General features: G+C 35.8%; 1 protein-coding gene across 3 annotated transcripts in view; it reads left to right on the top strand.

The window, feature by feature from the left end:
* The window catches only part of NUDT9 (nudix hydrolase 9), a 176,258-nt gene that overhangs the window by 112,373 nt on the left and 46,896 nt on the right, over window positions 1-16,989 (top strand). For all 3 annotated transcript variants that reach the window (XM_077142895.1, XM_077142896.1, XM_077142894.1), the window contains one exon: window positions 10,458-10,697. In XM_077142895.1, the coding sequence (XP_076999010.1) occupies window positions 10,458-10,697 (240 nt within the window). The remainder of the gene's footprint in view (window positions 1-10,457; window positions 10,698-16,989) is intronic.

The following is a 16,989-nucleotide window of genomic DNA, read 5'->3' as shown; positions in this document are numbered from 1 at the left end:
TGTTGTTGAGCCTCCATGTATTTGTGAATTTTCTGGCACTCCGCCTATTATTGATTTCCAACCTCATTCCTTTATGATCCGAGAAAGTGTTGTGTATGATTTCAATCTTTTTAAATTTGTTAAGACTTGCTTTGTGACCCAGCATATGGTCTATCTTTGGGAATGATCCATGAGCACTTGAAAAAAGGTGTATCCTGCTGTTGTGGGATGTAATGTCCTATAAATATGTTAAGTCTAGCTCATTTATAGTAATATTCAGATTCTCTATTTCTTTATTGATCCTCTGTCTAGATGTTCTGTCCATTGATGAGAGTGGTGAATTGAAGTCTCCAACTATTATGGTATATGTGTCTATTTCCCTTTTCAGTGTTTGCAATGTATTCCTCACATATTTTGGGGCATTCTGGTTCGGTGCGTAAATATTTATGATTGTTATGTCTTCTTGTTTAATTGTTCCTTTTATTAGTATATAGTGTCCTTCTTTGTCTCTTTTAACTGTTTTACATTTGAAGTCTAATTTGTTGGATATTAGTATAGCCACTCCTGCTCTTTTCTGGTTGTTATTTGCATGAAATATCTTTTCCCAACCTTTCACTTCCAACCTATATTTATCTTTGGGTCTAAAATGTGTTTCCTGTAGACAGCATATAGAAGGATCCTGTTTTTTAATCCATTCTGCCAGTCTATATCTTTTGATTGGGGAATTCAGTCCATTAACATTTAGAGTTATTACTGTTTGGATAATATTTTCCTCTACCATTTTGCCTTTTGTATTATATATATCATATCTGACTTTCCTTCTTTCTACACTCTTCTCCATGTCTCTCTCTTCTGTCTTTTTGTATCTGACTCTAGTGCTCCCTTTAGTATTTCTTGCAGAGCTGGTCTCTTGGTCACAAATTCTGTCAGTGACTTTTTGTCTGAGAATGTTTTAATTTCTCCCTCATTTTTGAAGGACAATTTTGCTGGATATAGGAGTCTTGGTTGGCAGTTTTTCTCTTTTAATAACTTAAATATATCATCCCACTGTCTTCTAGCTTCCATGGTTTCTGCTGAGAAATCTACACATAGTCTTATTGGGTTTCCCTTGTATGTGATGGATTGCTTCTCTCTCGCTGCTTTCAAGATCCTCTCTTTCTCTTTGACCTCTGACATTCCAACTAGTAAGTGTCTTGGGGAACGCCTATTTGGGTCTGATCTCTTTGGGGTGCGCTGCACTTCTTGGATCTGTAGCAAATACTTTTTAATTCACTGTTGAAATCCCTCTGGGATTTATTAGGGCATCACTCTGGACAAACCTACAAAATCTCATGCCTTACTCAAGATTCCATGTACTTATGGTGTTCAATTAAACTGTCTGCATAAGTTACATTAGGAAATGCACTAGTTAAAATATAAATTTTGTACCAAATAAACATTTTTTGCTTTAGTCTCACACATAAGTTAGTTATAAAATATTAATTACCATCTATTTTCAACACCCTGCAGTATTGACATTCCTTTGTTCTTCCTCATGCAAAAACATTTTTAAAATTTGTACATTTAGTCACTATCATTCTATACTCTCGGCATTCCTAGATTATATCATCTCAGTCTTTATCGACTATCTTTCCTTCTGGTTTCATTTGTGCCCCCAGGCCTCCTCCCTCTATCATTCTCACATGCAGCTTCATTCAGTGTTCTAACATTTTGTATTACAGTTATGTAGTACTGTGCTATCCATTTCTGAATTTTTGAAATCAGTCCTGTTGCACAATCTATATCCCTTCAGTTCCAGTTACACAATATCTACCCTATTTCTATCTCCTGAAGACCTCTGTTTTTAACTGAAATTCTCCAAGTTCATTCATTAATGTTAGTTCATATCAGTGAGACCATACAGTAGTTGTCCTTTTGTTTTTGGCTAATCTCACTCAGCATAATGTCTTTGATGTCCATCCATGTTGTTACATATTTCATAAATTTGTTCTGTCTTACAGCTGCATAATATTCCATCGTGTGTATAAACTACAGCTTGTTTAGCCACTCATCTGTTGATGGACATTTGGGCTGTTTCCATGTCTTGACAGTTGTAAATAATGCTGCTATAAATTTGGGTGTGCAAATGTCTGTTTGTATCCTTGCCCTCATGTCCTCTGTGTAGATACTTAGCAATGGTATTGCCAGGTCATATGGCAATTCTATACTTAGTTTCCTGAGGAACCACCAAAGTGCCTTCCACAGTGGTTGTGCCATTTGACATTCCCACCAACAGTGGATAAGTGTGCTTCTTTCTCCACATCCTCTCCAGCACTTGTTATTTTCTGTTCTATTCATAATGGTCATTCTAGTGGGTGTGTGTGTGGAGCATTCTGGCTCGGTACATAAATATTTATGATTGCTATGTCTTCTTGTTGGGTTGTTCCTTTTATTAATGCATGGTGTTCTTCTTTGTTTCTTTTAACTGTTTTACATTTGAAGTCTAATTTGTTGGATATTAGTATAGCTATTCCAGCTCTTTTCTGATTGCTATTTGCATGGAATATCTTTCCCCAACCTTTAACTTTCAACCTATATTTGTCCTTGGTTCTAAGATGTGTTTCCCGTAGACAGCATATAGATGAGTCCTGTCTTTTGATTGGGGAGTTTAATCCATTAACATTTAGTGTTATTACTGTATAGGCAGTAGTTTCTTCTACCATTTTGCCTTTTGTATTTTATATGTCATATGTAATTTTTCTTCTTTTTACCTTTACTGATAGTCTTCCTTTCTACACTCTTCTCCACACCTCTCTCTCCTGTCTTTTTATATCTGTCTCTAGTGCTCCCTTTAGTATTTCTTGCAGAGCCAGTCTCTCGGTGATTTTTTTGTCTGAAAATGTTTTAATTTCTCCCTCATTTTTGAAGGACAATTTTGCTGGATATAGAATTCTTGATTGGAAGATCTTCTCTTTTCGTAATTTAAATATCCCACTGACTTCTCGCCTCCATGGTTTCTTCTGAGAAATCTACACATAGTTTTATTGGGCTTCCCTTGTATGTGAAGGATTGCTTTTCTCTTGCTGCTTTCAAGATTCTCTCTTTCTCTTTGACCTCTGACATTTTGATTAATAAGTGTCTTGGAGTAGTTCTGTTTGGATGTGTTCTATTTGAGGTACTCTACACTTTTTGGATCTGTAATTTTAAGTCTTTCTTAAGAGTTGGGAAATTTTCCCTGATAATTTCCTCCATTAGTTTTTCTCCTCCTTTTCCCTTCTCTTCTCCTTCTGGGACACCCACAACACGTATATCCGTGCACTTCATGTTGTCATTCAATTCTCTGAGTCCCTGCTCATATTTTCCATTCTTTCCCTAATATTTTCTTTTGCTTGTCAGATTTCAGCTGTCAGGTCCACCAGTTCACAGATCCTATCTTCTGCCTCTTGAAATCTGACATTCTAGGTTTCCATTGTTTTTTTCCATCTCTTCTGATGTGCCTTTCATTCCCCTAAGTTCTGTGATTTGTTTTTTCAGACTTTTGATTTCTTCTTTTTACTTGTTCTTTGCCTTCTTAATATCCTCCCTCAGTTCACTTGATTTGATTTTTGATGAGGTTTTCCATGTGTGTTTGAACATTCGGAATTAATTGTTTGAACTCCTATATCTCATTTGAATTATTGGTTTGTTCCTTTGACTGGGGCATATCTTCAATTTTCCTAGTATGATTCGTTACTTTTTGCTGGCATCTAGGCATTTAATTACCTTAATTAGTTTATTCTGGAGATTGTTTTCACTTCTTATACTTAGGATTTTCTTGCTGGATGACTTTGTTGTCTATCTGTTTTTTGACATTCAGTTCAGCTTATTGTGGACCTCTAGCTTAGATTTTGTTTAACAGATTAGAAATTTTCAGTTCTTATTTTCTTGTTTCTTGCCCTGCCTGTATGGTGCCTATTTTTCCCCCCTTAGGGGGGTCTACTTAGTTATTATAGACCCCAGCCAGATTTTCCCAGACCAAACTGGCCTCCTCTCAGGAGGGAAGAGTCACCTGCATCAGTTTTCCCTGAGGATGAGGCCCAGCAGATTGAAAGGCTCTCCTATGAAGCCTCTGGGCTCTCTGTTTTTCCTATCCTGCCCGGTATGTGGCACTTGTCTGCCTGCAAGTCCCACCAGCATAAGTTGATGCAGTACCTTTAACTTTAGCGGACTCTCTGTGCTGGGGACATGGTTGAGACAAAGGAGAGGTTGTAGGCTGGTTTTAATTGCTTTACTTTTCCAGACCCTGGGGTCTGAACTCCTTGAGGGTGGGGTTCCACCTGAGCTTGGCCCCACCACTCTCCTGGGGAAGGCTCAGGCTCCAGACAAACACTCAAAAAGGTTAATTCTGCCTGTGCCTAGGGCAGTGGAGCCAGAGAAGCCTTGCAGATGTATCCAAAAAGCAGTCAAGCTGTGGAAACACAACCAGCAAAACAAAAGATAAAATCCTTTTTAGAGCAAAATCCCCATTCCTTGGGTTTACCAATCAAGAGCTTAAGTTGATATGTTGCTCTGTGTATCTCCAGGTCCTATGTGCCTTGGACCTTCAGGGGCCAGACTTTTTCAAATCCAAAAAAACGCTCTTTTTTTTTTTTTCCCGTCAGCCCTCCCCCCTCTTTGCCAGGGCAAAACCAGTGACCTTTGCTTTTACTCAAGGTTCAGCTGAGCTGGGGGCCTATATTTAGTAATCGGAATTTGTTAGTTAATTCTACAATTGGAGTTGGATTGAGCTCAGCCCCTGCTACTGGTAAACTCTCTTTCCTTTCCCCTCTGGGAAGCTGCCTGTGAGGGAGGGGCACCGGCCACCCCGGCTTGGGGAACTCACAGTTCTGGGTGGGCTCGCAGCTGGCCCATCTGGTCCAGAATGGTGTACGCTGTGTGTTCAGTTACTGACGTGGCCCCGGGTGTTGTTTTGTACTGTTCCTGGCTATTTACTAGCTGTTCTCGAGGACGAACTAAATCCCACTCCTCACTAAGCTGCAATCTTAGCCACTGCAGAAGGCTCGATTACTGTGTTTTCCTATCCCACTGGGGCTCCAGAGCTTCAGGTACTTGGATTCCTTGCTTCTTTAGGAACCTTTGACCCTTTGGAGGTCACCAAAATGATCCTGAAAAAAAGCAGTAGGTTTTCTGCCCAATGTGCATGACAACTGATCTGTGACACTGGGGTTTCAAAGAAGTTACTGTACTTGAAATAGTAGATCAGATGGCCTCTTGGCCCCCAAATCTTTCTCTCTTTGGTTCCTTTTAAAAATTTATATCTTTATACTTAGCCTCTCATATTGTCCATTCATTTGGATAATTGTTTTCCTGATATCCGTTAATTCTTTCTCTATACTCAGCTTCATCTCCTTGAGTATTTTTACGATCATTTTTTTAAAACCTTTGTTTGGCATGTCCATATTCTTGTCTTCGTTAGTGTTTTCTGTATTTTTATCCTCTTCCTTTTGCTGGGCCAGCATTTCTTGTTTCTTTGTCTTGTACTGTTTTTGTGCACATTGTACAACATTTAATATTTAAAATATTAAAACATTAACTCTCAGATTTACTCCTTGGGATGTCTGTTACTTGATTTGCAGCCAGCTAGATGAGACATTTTCCTTGAGCCTCAGCTCTCCTATTAGGAAGGTCTGCCCAAGGTGAATGCAGTGTGCAGGATTTTCCTTGTCTTTAGGGGCATCTTTCTTCTCCTGGGATTTTGTTAATTGTTTTGGAGTTCCCCTCTTATGGGAGTTTGGTTGTCCCCTCTGTTTCCCTGGAGACAGATGTCGCTTTCCCAGGTATTTGAAACTGGCAGACCTTTGTCCCAGACTGACTGCCTCCATACTGATTTACACTCCTTTCATTGTTTCATCCTGCTCTTGCCTGGAGGGAAAATTCTAGGAGGAGGGTCACACTGGAGAGAACTTTGCAAAACAGGGTCAAGGACCCAGGAATGGGGTGCAGATTGGTTCAAAGTGCCTGGAGAAGGGATCAGTACGGGTGCCAAAAGCTTCTTGATGAATTCCCAAAGGTGAGTTTTCCTGGTCTGGTCTGCCTAGCAAAAACCTGTGATAGGAATTTGCTAATCAAAAGCCATGATCAGTGATCAGCCATGCCACCCCAATTCTTGAGGAAGAAGTTTTATTTTCCTTTCTTTCACCAACAGCTGGCAAGGAACTGGACCTCGCAGTGACTTGCTATGAGAGAGGGGTGGGCACAGGTCGCCTTGTTGCTGCTGCACAGAAAGAGCGATTTGCAGTCTTTTGCAGTAATTTATTGGCTTCTTCCATCTCTTTCCTGGATGCTGTGTTCTTCTGTGGCCTTTGGAGGTTTCCAAATAGTTGTTTCAGACAGTTCTGTCTATTTAATAGTTGTTTTGTTGGAAAGACTGAGTCCTGGAGCTCCCTATTTTGCCATCTTCCTTGAAGTTCCTGTCATTATTTCCTTGACTATTTCTTCTGTCCTTTCTTCTTCCTTCACCTAATGGTACTCCCATAAGCATGTATTAGTATGCTTGATTGTGACCCAGAGATATCTTAGGCTATATTTGCTTTTTATAATTTTCTCCATTTTGTTCCTCATGTGACTCATTTCAATTGTCTTGTCTTTGCATTCACTTATTCTTTTTCCTGGCAGCTCCAATCTGCTATTGAAACCCTCTTGGGAATTTTTCATTTCATTTATTGTGTTCTTCAGTTGTAGCAGTTCTGTTTGGTTCCTTTTTGAATTTCATTCTCTTTATTGAAGTGGTTCTGCCAGTTCTCATTTGTTGCTTAGAGCTTTTGTGGGGGATGGAGCCCTAGCCCATTAGACGCTGCCATTTTCATGGCACTTCTCCAGGTTTGTTTTATTTTTGTGGGAAAGATTACTAGGAATGAAAGTACTGCTTTAAAAAATGTAAATATATTATTCATTATTGTGAAGTTGCTTTTCAGAAAGTCTGTTAACAATTTAAATTTCCACCAGGACATATGTGAGGTGATGCTAACTATTTTTTTTCTTTCTTTTTATTATTTATTTATTTATTTTCTATTTTTGTATTTAGATGCCAACTTTTAAAATGTTTGATAGTCTATTGGGTAAAATAAAATTTTATGTGGCTTTAATTTTCATTTCTTTAATTTCTAGTGATTGTAACCATCTTTTAATGTTTTGTGCCCCTTGGCTCTGCTTTTCGTTGTTTATTCTTACCATTTGCCCATTTTTAAAATTCCAGCTTAATTATTTATCAGTTTATAAGTACTGTTTATTATAGATATGAATCCTTTGGATCATCTGGCCCCCTCATGCCCACCCCCCCATCTTGTTTTTGTCTTTTGAATTTGCTTATGGTAACTTCTGCCCAAATATAGTTTATAAATTTTATAAAGTTAAATGTGTCTGTCTTCTATTTTGTAACTTTTTGGTTTCTAGTTTTGGTTAAAGTTCCCCTCATCACTTATATATTATGGTTTTTAAAAGATTTACTTGTCAGGTTGCTATTGTACTATTATTTTTATTTTAAGTTTTGATCCATCTGGAATTTATAAATGTATGTGGTGTATGTATGTGATGCATGTGTAGGGGTCCAGTACCTTTTTTATTCCAAATGGATTAACAATTTTCCCAAATCTTTTCTTAAAAATGAAATGGAACAAACAATCTTATTCCCACTGGTTAAACTATTGTATGTGTTATATTTAAATTAATGTAATTTGTGCTCTAATTTTTTTTTTCTTATCTCTTCTAGCTGATTATATATTTATAGGCTAATACCATTTTGATTTTATGGTAATGACTTACTTGCATTTTCTAATATCTAGTAAGACAAACTTATTAATTTTTTTCTTTTTAATGCTTTTCTTGGCTATTCTTAGACATTTTTTCTCATGAATAAATTTTAACATCATTTTATCTGATTTCAAAATTAAGCTTAAAGGTTTGCTTGGATTTTAATTGATGGTTCAATAAATTCTTATATTTTGGGCTACTTGACATTTTTATAATATTAAGAATTTCTTTGCAAAATTTGGTATTTATTCTGTGTTCTTCAGGAAGTTTTTCTAAATTAGTTGTAGAGGTCTTATGCCTTTCTTGTTAAATTTATCCTAAATATTTTAGTGGTTGCCGTTATTATTGCAAATGAAATATTTTCTTCAGTCTTAGTTTTAGATACCATTGCTAGGATAGGAAGAAGCTGTTGATTTTTATATACATCTTTTATACAGTTTTGCTAAATTTTCCAAAATATGTTTTATAGGACATAGTGCTAATTACAAATTCTCCCAGTTTAGTTTGTCTGAAGATATTTTATTTTGCTTTCATATATTTGCCTTTATACATACCTACATATTTATTTTTCTGGATATAGATTCCAGGTTGACAGTTTTTTCTTTAGTATTTTTTTTTCTATTAGCATTTAAAGATGTCATTCTATTATCTTGTTTAGATTTTTTCTGATGAGTCTTTCTCATTATTGTTGTCCCCCACTGTATGATTTGTCTTTCCCACCGTGCCCCCCACTGCCTACGTTGATGATTTCCTCTTTATCATTAGTTTTCAGCAGTTTTATTTTGGTATGCTTTGGTTTGGTGTTTTCTTTGGATTTATATTGCTTTGTTCTTTGAGCTTTTTCAATTTTAGGTTTTTATTTACATCAAATAATTGTGTTTACAGATTTATTTTCTGTCCTCATATTTCTCTCCACTCTTTCAGGTATTCCAATTACAAATACCTATTATTTGACAAGTCACTGAGATCTATTTAATCTTTTCAGCCTTTTTCTTTCTGTGCTTCTGTTTGGATAGTTACTGTGTTCCTTTTGTCAGGTTTACCTCTCTTTTTATTTGCAGTCTTTAATCATCTATGAAACCCACTCACTGAATTTTTTTGTGTGTGCTGTATGGCCGGGTCACATTTCATTCTTTTCCCTTGTGAATATCCCGTTATTGCAGCACCATTTGTTGAATTTTTGTTCGATTGTTTGTTTTGGGGGGAAGTGTATGGGCCAGGAATCAACTCAGTTTCCTGCATGGCAGGTGAGAATTCTACCACTAAACTACCCTTGTACCCCCCCAGTGAATTTTTCATTTTAGATACTTTGTTTTTCAATTTTAGAAGTCCTATTTTGTTCTTTTTATAGTCCTATTTGTTCTTTTTGTTCTTTTTCATTTCTCTTATTTATGTTTTTCTCCAAATCTGGACATCTTTATAATATCTATTTTAAAAATCCTTCTTTGCTAATTCCATTGTCTCTGTCATTTCTGGCTCTGTTTTAATCTGTTTTTCCTCTTGGTTATGGTTCACATTTCCTTACTTCTTTGCATGTCCATTATTTTATTACTGTATGCTCGATATTGTGATTGCTACATTGCTGAGTGTCTGGTTTTTGTTACTTTCCTTAATAGTGTTGAACTTTATTCTTAATAGGCTTCTAATTTAGTTGTCAATTATCTTGGCTCTTTTAAGGCTAGTTTTTCCTAGCTTTGATAGGTCTAGAGTAGCCTTTGTGGATCTATAGTACCCTTTACTTTAGTGCTAGATTAGCCCTGCTCCTAAGATGTACTTCTCAGCCTTTCTGAGGTCTCTGCTGAATGCTTGGACTTTTTAATGAAGTTTCTCCAGTTTGGCTGGAGACTTGAAAGTCTCAGCTCTACAGAGCTCTAATAATTGTTCAGCTTTATAGCTTCCCAGTAGTTCTTTCCCAAGTAGTTGTTTTTTTTCTGTCATGGCTATTCTTTGCTTAACTTTGCAGAATCCGGTTTTGTGCATGTACAGCTTAGTATTTGGCAAAAAACTCAAGGGGACTTCTCTGCAGATTTATGGAGTTCCTTCTCCACACAGTTTCCTTCTCTTATGTACTCAGAAATTGCACTCATTTCATTAGTTCTGAACTCTGATTTTTAACTCCTCAACTTTGCAAGATCTGTTTGTGTTCTTTCCTGTGCCAAGTTTCAGGCGGTGCCTCTAGGCAGAAAGTCAGATAATCATGGACCCATTTCATTTGTTTCTATTCTTTGAGAGAGCACAGTCCAGTGCTGCCTTCTGTCCAGTATCTGAAAACGGTTACTTTCTATGTTCTGTTCAGATTTATGGTTGTTTATAATGGAGGGCTAGTCTGATTCAAGTTAAGAAGTGAAAGTCAGTGAGCGTTTTAAAAAATGTATTCCTTTATGTAGACTTAAACAATCTTCTTTTACAGTGTTTGTGGTTAAATTTTCATTGTAGACTTCCCCTCACCAGCAGATAATATAAAAGTAAACTTCTGTCCTTTATTCTCAACTAAAATAATTTCATTGAGTATATTCCAATTAACAAGTTATTTATATTTAAGAATTTTTAAAAATAATTTCTTGTAGATGCTGGAGTTTTATATTAATATGTATCAAATTTGAATTTTCTGATATTTAAAAAGTATGGTTTTGGATCCTTGAAATAGGTTCTTAAATTTAGGGTTTTTTGTTGTTATTTTGTAGTACATTTTTCCTTTTTTTTTCTCCCAGAAACTCATTTTCATCCTGTTGGTTTCATCGTGACTCCATCATTATGTCATATTCTAATGGTGGCAAAGAGAATACACACCACAAGGCTCGTACTTCTCCTTACCCAGGTTCACAAGTTGAACGAAGCCAAGTGCCTGATGAGAAAGTGGACTGGCTGGTTGAGTGGCAAGACTATAACCCTGTGGAATACACTGCCCACTCTGTCTTGGCTGGACCTAGGTGGGCAGATCCTCAGATTAGGTGAGTCAATTGGCTGTCATTAGCTGGGTATAAGACTTTTAGAGAAGATAGTGATTGTATCTTGTAAATTATCATTTTGACAACTGAAAAATAATTTTTATTTAGTGCTTGACCTTGTTAATATTCAGTTTCTACATTTGCTTGAATTCTTGCCAAAGCTAGACATTCCATGTTTGCTTATTCTTTCTGGAGTTTTATGATGATCCTTCCAAATAGGTAAGTCTGTTTTGTTATGTAGTTTTTTGCTTTATGAAATAGCAGCTGGCAGTATTGATAACAAATGCATTATCAATAGAACATCTTTTGCCATTATTACCCAGCATAGTTAGACTTGTATTTGAAACAGTACAAATAGTTTTCATAATTTTTTTCTGAATTACCAAGAGCAGAATGATGAGAAAATTAGAGCAGTGGGGAAAAAAAATAGAAAAGAGATGAATAAAGGAGAGAAAGAGAGAAAAAAAAAATACAAACTCAGGCGAAAAGTCTCTGTCTAAATTATAGACATGCTGCATTGATTCATGCTTCATGCTTATATTTTTAGCAATAATATAATGATTGAATTTTTGTATACTAACTATGAGCTAGGCACTATACTAAATGTTATATAAGCATTATTTTATAACCATTCTGGAAGGTAGAGATTGTTATATGTAGTTTACAGGAACAATAAAACAACATCAAAAAATGAAACACAGAAAGGTTATCTTTGGCTGTGTCCACAGAGCTGGTAGATGGTATGACTTAGACTTGAACTCATTCTGACTACAAAATTCATGCTCATTTCATCACTCTGCTTAATTGTCATTCTAGTTTTAGGACAGTTTTATAATTTGATTTAATGAACCTATTTATTGTAAATAATAATCTTCCCAAGGCATTATTTAGTCAGTGAAATAAAAAGTTTTGCTAGTTGAATAGACTCACTGTTAGTTCATGGTGATCTTTACCATGGACTTATTGGTGTGCTTTGATTTTGACTTCCCTTGTTGTATCCAAAAGATGTTAGTAACTTTTTTGATAGTATTTGAGTTATTAATTCATCATGAAAATCACCTGTGGAGGAATTATTGCTTCCTTTAATTGGAGTAGTGGAACTCTTTAATTGAGCTCCATTTTCTCCTGATTTAGAGGATGTATATGTGTCAGCATACATTATACATATACATATTTATATTTACATTTTGCACAATTAAAATTTATGATATTTGCAGGGACACTGGATCATGTAAGTAACTTAAGGAAGATTAAATACATTTTGTTTATTTTCATTCAGTTTATTTTTCAAGAGTTGAACTTTTATCATCCATCTAAATCAAGCCTTGTTACTACACCAGCTTCAATTACAGCTAGGGTTCATTTTTTTTTTTTTGGTTAAAAAAAGTTTTATTGTGGAAACAATACATCCATTGATAACTTTCCATGTATTCTCTGTCACGTCTACCCCAAACTGGATAATGTCACTGGAAAGAATTTCACATGGTAGACTTTCATCAGCACCTCAGCTCGTTCTCTGGCTATTTATAAAGGTAGCATTTTTACTTTTTCTTTTTTAATTTTTTAATTTTATTTTTTTAAATACCAAAAAACACCAAGCAAACACAAACATTCCTATTTTGATCATTCTGTTCTACATATATAATCGGTAATTCACAATATCATCACATAGTTGCATATTCATTATCATGATCATTTCTTGGAACATTTGCATCTATTCAAAGAAAGAAATAAAATTAAAACCGAAAATATTTACACATACCATACCCCTTACCCCTCACTTTCATTGATCACTAGATTTCAAACTAAATTTATTATAACATTTGTTCCCATTATTTATTTATTTATTTAAAAAAATTTATTTATTAATTAAAAAAATTAACAAATGAAATAAAACACTAACGTAGATAATCAGTAATTCACAATATCATCACTTAGTTGCATATTCATCATTTCTTGAACATTTGCATCCATTCAGAAAAAGAAAACGACAATAGAAAAAGAAATAAAATGAAAACAGAAAAAAAAAATTATACCTACCATACCACTTACCCCTCGCTTTCACTGATCACTAGCATTTCAAACTAAATTTATTTTAACATTTGTTCCCCCTATTATTTATTTTTATTCCATATGTTCTACTCGTTTGTTGACAAGGTAGATAAAAGGAGCATCAGACACAAGGTTTTCACAATCGCGCAGTCACATTGTGAAAGCTATATCATTATTCAATCATCCTCAAGAAACATGGCTACTGGAACACAGCTGTACATTTTCAGGCAGTTCCCTCCAGCATCTCCATTACATCTTGACTAACAAGGTGATATTTACTTAATGCGTAAGAATAACCTCCAGGAAACCTCTCCACTCTGTTTGGAATCTCTCAGATGTTGACACTTTGTCTCATTTCACTCTTCCCCCTTTTGGTCGAGAAGATTTTCTCAATCCCTTGATGCTGAGTCTCAGCTCATTCTAGGGTTTTTCTCAATCCCTTGATGCTAAGTCTCAGCTCATTCTAAGATTTCTGTCCCATGTTGCCAGGAAGGTCCACACCCTTGGGAGTCATGTCCCAAGTAGAAGGGGGAGGGTGGTGAGTTTGCTTGTTGTGTTGGCTGGAGAGAGGCCACATCTGAGCAACAAAGAAATTCTCTTGGGGGTGACTCTTAAGCCTAATTTTAAGTAGGCTTGACCTATCCTTTGTGAGGTTAAGTTTCATATGAACAAACCCCAAGATTGGGGGCTCAACCTATAGCTTTGGTTGTCTACACTACTTCTGGAAATATCAAGAATTCGACTTGGTGAAGTTGAATTTTCCCCCGTTCTCACCATTCCCCAAAGGGGACTTTGCAAATACTTTTTTATTCACTGTTCAAATCAGTCTGGGATTTATCGGGGCATCACTCTGGACAAACCAACAAAATCTCATGCCCTACTCAAGGTTCCATGTTCTTATGGTGTTCAATTAAGCTGTCTACATAAGTTATGTTAGGAAATGCCTAGTCAAAATATAAATTTTGTACCAAATAAACATTTTTTGCTTTGGTCTCACACATTAGTTGAAATTTTAGAATATTAATTACCATCTATTTTCAGCACTCTGCAGTAATTAGTTCTTTCTTATGCAAAAACAGTTTTTAAAATTTGTACGTTTTGTCACTATCATTATACATTCTAGGCATTCCTAGATCATACCATCTCAGTCTTTATCGTCTATCTTTCTTTCTGATTTCATTTGTGCCCCCAGCCCTCTTCCCTCTATCATTCTCACATTCAGCTTTGTTCAGTGTTTTAACATAACTGTATTACAGTTAGGTAGTATTGTGCTGTCCATTTCTGAGTTTTTACATTTAGTCCTGTTGCACAATCTCTATCCCTTCAGCTCCAATTACCCAATATCTTACCCTATTTCTGTCTCCTGATGGTCTCTGTTACCAAAGAAATTCTCCAACTTTATTCACTAATGTCAGTTCATATCAGTGAGACCATACAGTATATGTCCTTTTGTTTCTGGCTAATCTCACTCAGCGTAATGTCCTTAAGGTCCATCCATGTTGTTACATACTTCATAAGTTTATTCTGTCTTACAGCTGCATAACATTCCATCATATATATATATACCACAGTTTGTTTAGCCATTTGTCTGTTAATGGACATTTTGGCTGTTTCCATCTCTTCACAATTGTAAATAATGCTGCTATAAATATTGGTGTGCAAATGTCCGTTTGTGTCCTTGCCATCATGTCCTCTGAGTAGATACCTAACAATGGAATTGCCGGGTCATATGGCAATTCTATATTTAGCTTTCTGAGGAACCGCCAAATTGCCTTCCACAGTGGTTGTACCATTTGACATTCCCACCAACAGTGGATAAGTGTGCCTCTTTCTCCACATCCTCTCCAGCACTTGTCATTTTCTGTTTTATTGATAATGGCCATTCTGATGGGTGAGAGATATCTCATTGTGATTTTGATTTGCATTCCCTTATAGCCAGGGATGTTGAGCATCTCTTCATGTGCCTTTTGGCCATTTGTATTTCCTCTTCTGAGAAGTGTCTGTTCAAGTCTTTTTCCCATTTTGTAATTGGGTTGGCTGTCTTTTTGTTGTTGAGTTGAACAATCTATTTATAAATTCTGGGTACTAGACCTTTATCTGATGATAGGTCATTTCCAAATATTGTCTCCCATTGTATAGGCTGTCTTTTACTTTCTTGATGAAGTTCTTTGATGCACAGAAGTGTTTAATTGGAAGGAGTTTCCATTTCTTTCTTTCTTTCTTCAGTGCTCCTGCTTTGGGTGTAAGATCTATAAAACCACCTCCAAGTATAAAATTTATAAGGTATTTCCCTATATATTCTTCTAACAGTTTTATGGTCTTAGATCTAATGTTTAGGTCTTTGAACCATTTTGGGTTAACTTTTGTATAGAGTATGAGATGTGGGTCCTCTTTCATTCTTTTGCATACGAATATCCAGTTCTCTAGGCACCATTTATTGAAGAGACTTTTCTGTCCCAGGTGAGTTGGCTTGACTACTTTATCAAAGATCAACTGTCCATAGGTGAGCGGGTCTATATCTGAGCACTCTGTTCAATTCCATTGGTCAATATATCTGTCTTAATGCCAGTACCATGCTGTTTTGATCACTGTAGCTTCATAATACGCCTTAAAGTCGGGTAGCGTGAGACCTCCGACTTCATTTTTTTTTCTCAGGATACTTTTAGCTATTTGGGACACCCTGCCCTTTCAGATAAATTTGGTTATTGGTTTTACTGTTTCTGAAATGTAAGTTTTTAGGATTTTAATTGGTATTGCATTGAATCTGTAAATCAATTTAGGTAGAATCAACATCTTAACTATAGTCTTCCAGTCCATGAACATGGTATGCCCTTCCACCTATTTAGATTTTCTGTGATTTCTTTTGACAATTTCTTGTAGTTTTCTTTGTGCAGGTCTTTTGTCTCTTTAGTTAAATTTATTCTTAAATACTCTATTCTTTTGGTTACAATTGTAAGTGGAATTCATTTCTTGATTTCCCCCTCAGATTGTTCATTACTAGCGTATAGAAACACTATAGATGTTTGAGTGTTGATCTTGCAGCCTGCCACTTTGCTGTACTCATTTATTAGCTCTAGTTCTGCTGTGGATTTTTCGGGTTTTTTGACATATAGTATTGTGTCATCTGCAATCTACTTCTTCCTTTCCAATTTTGATGCCTTGTATTTCTTTTCCTTGTCTAATTGCTCTGGCTAGAACTTCCAGCACAGTGTTGAATAGCTGTGGTGATAGTGGACATCCTTGTCTTGCTCTTGATCTTAGGGGGAAAGTTTTCAGTTTTTCCCCATTGATGATGATGTTAACTGTGGGTTTTTCATATCATTTTGAGGAAGTTCCCTTCTATTCCTATCCTGTGAAGTGTTTTCAACAGGAAAGGATGTTGAATTTTGTCAGATGCTTTTCTGCATCAATTGAGATCGTCATTTGGTTTTTCTGCTTTGATTTGTTGATATGGTGTATTATGTTAATTGATTTTCTTATGTTGAACTATCCTTGCATACCTGCGATGAATCCTACTTGTTCATGATGTATAATTCTTTTAATGTGTTGTTGAATTCGATTTGCTAGAATTTTGTTGAGGATTTTTGCATCTATATTCATTAGAGAGATTGGTCTTTAGTTTTCTTTTTTTGTAATGTCTTTGTCTGGCTTTGGTATGCGGGTGATGCTGGCTTCATAGAATGAATTAGGTAGCTTTGCCTCTTCAATTTTTTTGAGGAGTTTGAGTAGGCTTGGTACTAATTCTATCTGGAATGTTTGGTAGAATTCTCATGTGAAGCCATCTGGTCCTGGACTTTTCTTTTTGGGGAGCTTCTTAATGACTGATTCAATTTCTTTACTTGTGATTGGTTTGTGGAGGGTGTCTATTTCTTCTGGAGTGAAAGTTGGTTGTTCATGCCTTTCTAGAAAGTTGTTCATTTCATCTACATTGTTATATTTATTAGCAAAATTGTTATATTTATTAGCATAAAGTTGTTTATAGTATCCTGTCATTACTTCCTATCTTTCTGTGGATCAGCGGTTATGTCTCCTCTTCTATTCTGATTCCATTCCAATCTTCTGATTTTATTTATTTGCATCCTCTGTCTTCTTCTTTTTGTCAGTCTTGCTAAGGGTCCATCAAGCTTACTGATTTTCTCATAAAACCAGCTTCTGGTTTTGTTGATTTTCTTAGTTGTTTTCATGTTCTCAATTTCATTTATTTCTGCTCTAATCTTCATTATTTATTTCCTTTTGCTTGCTT

Source organism: Tamandua tetradactyla, chromosome 24 (genome assembly GCF_023851605.1).
Source record: "Tamandua tetradactyla isolate mTamTet1 chromosome 24, mTamTet1.pri, whole genome shotgun sequence".
In the NCBI taxonomy this organism is placed as follows: domain Eukaryota; kingdom Metazoa; phylum Chordata; class Mammalia; order Pilosa; family Myrmecophagidae; genus Tamandua; species Tamandua tetradactyla.
Note: the sequence above shows the minus strand (reverse complement) of the source record. Positions and strands in the feature narration are given on the sequence as shown.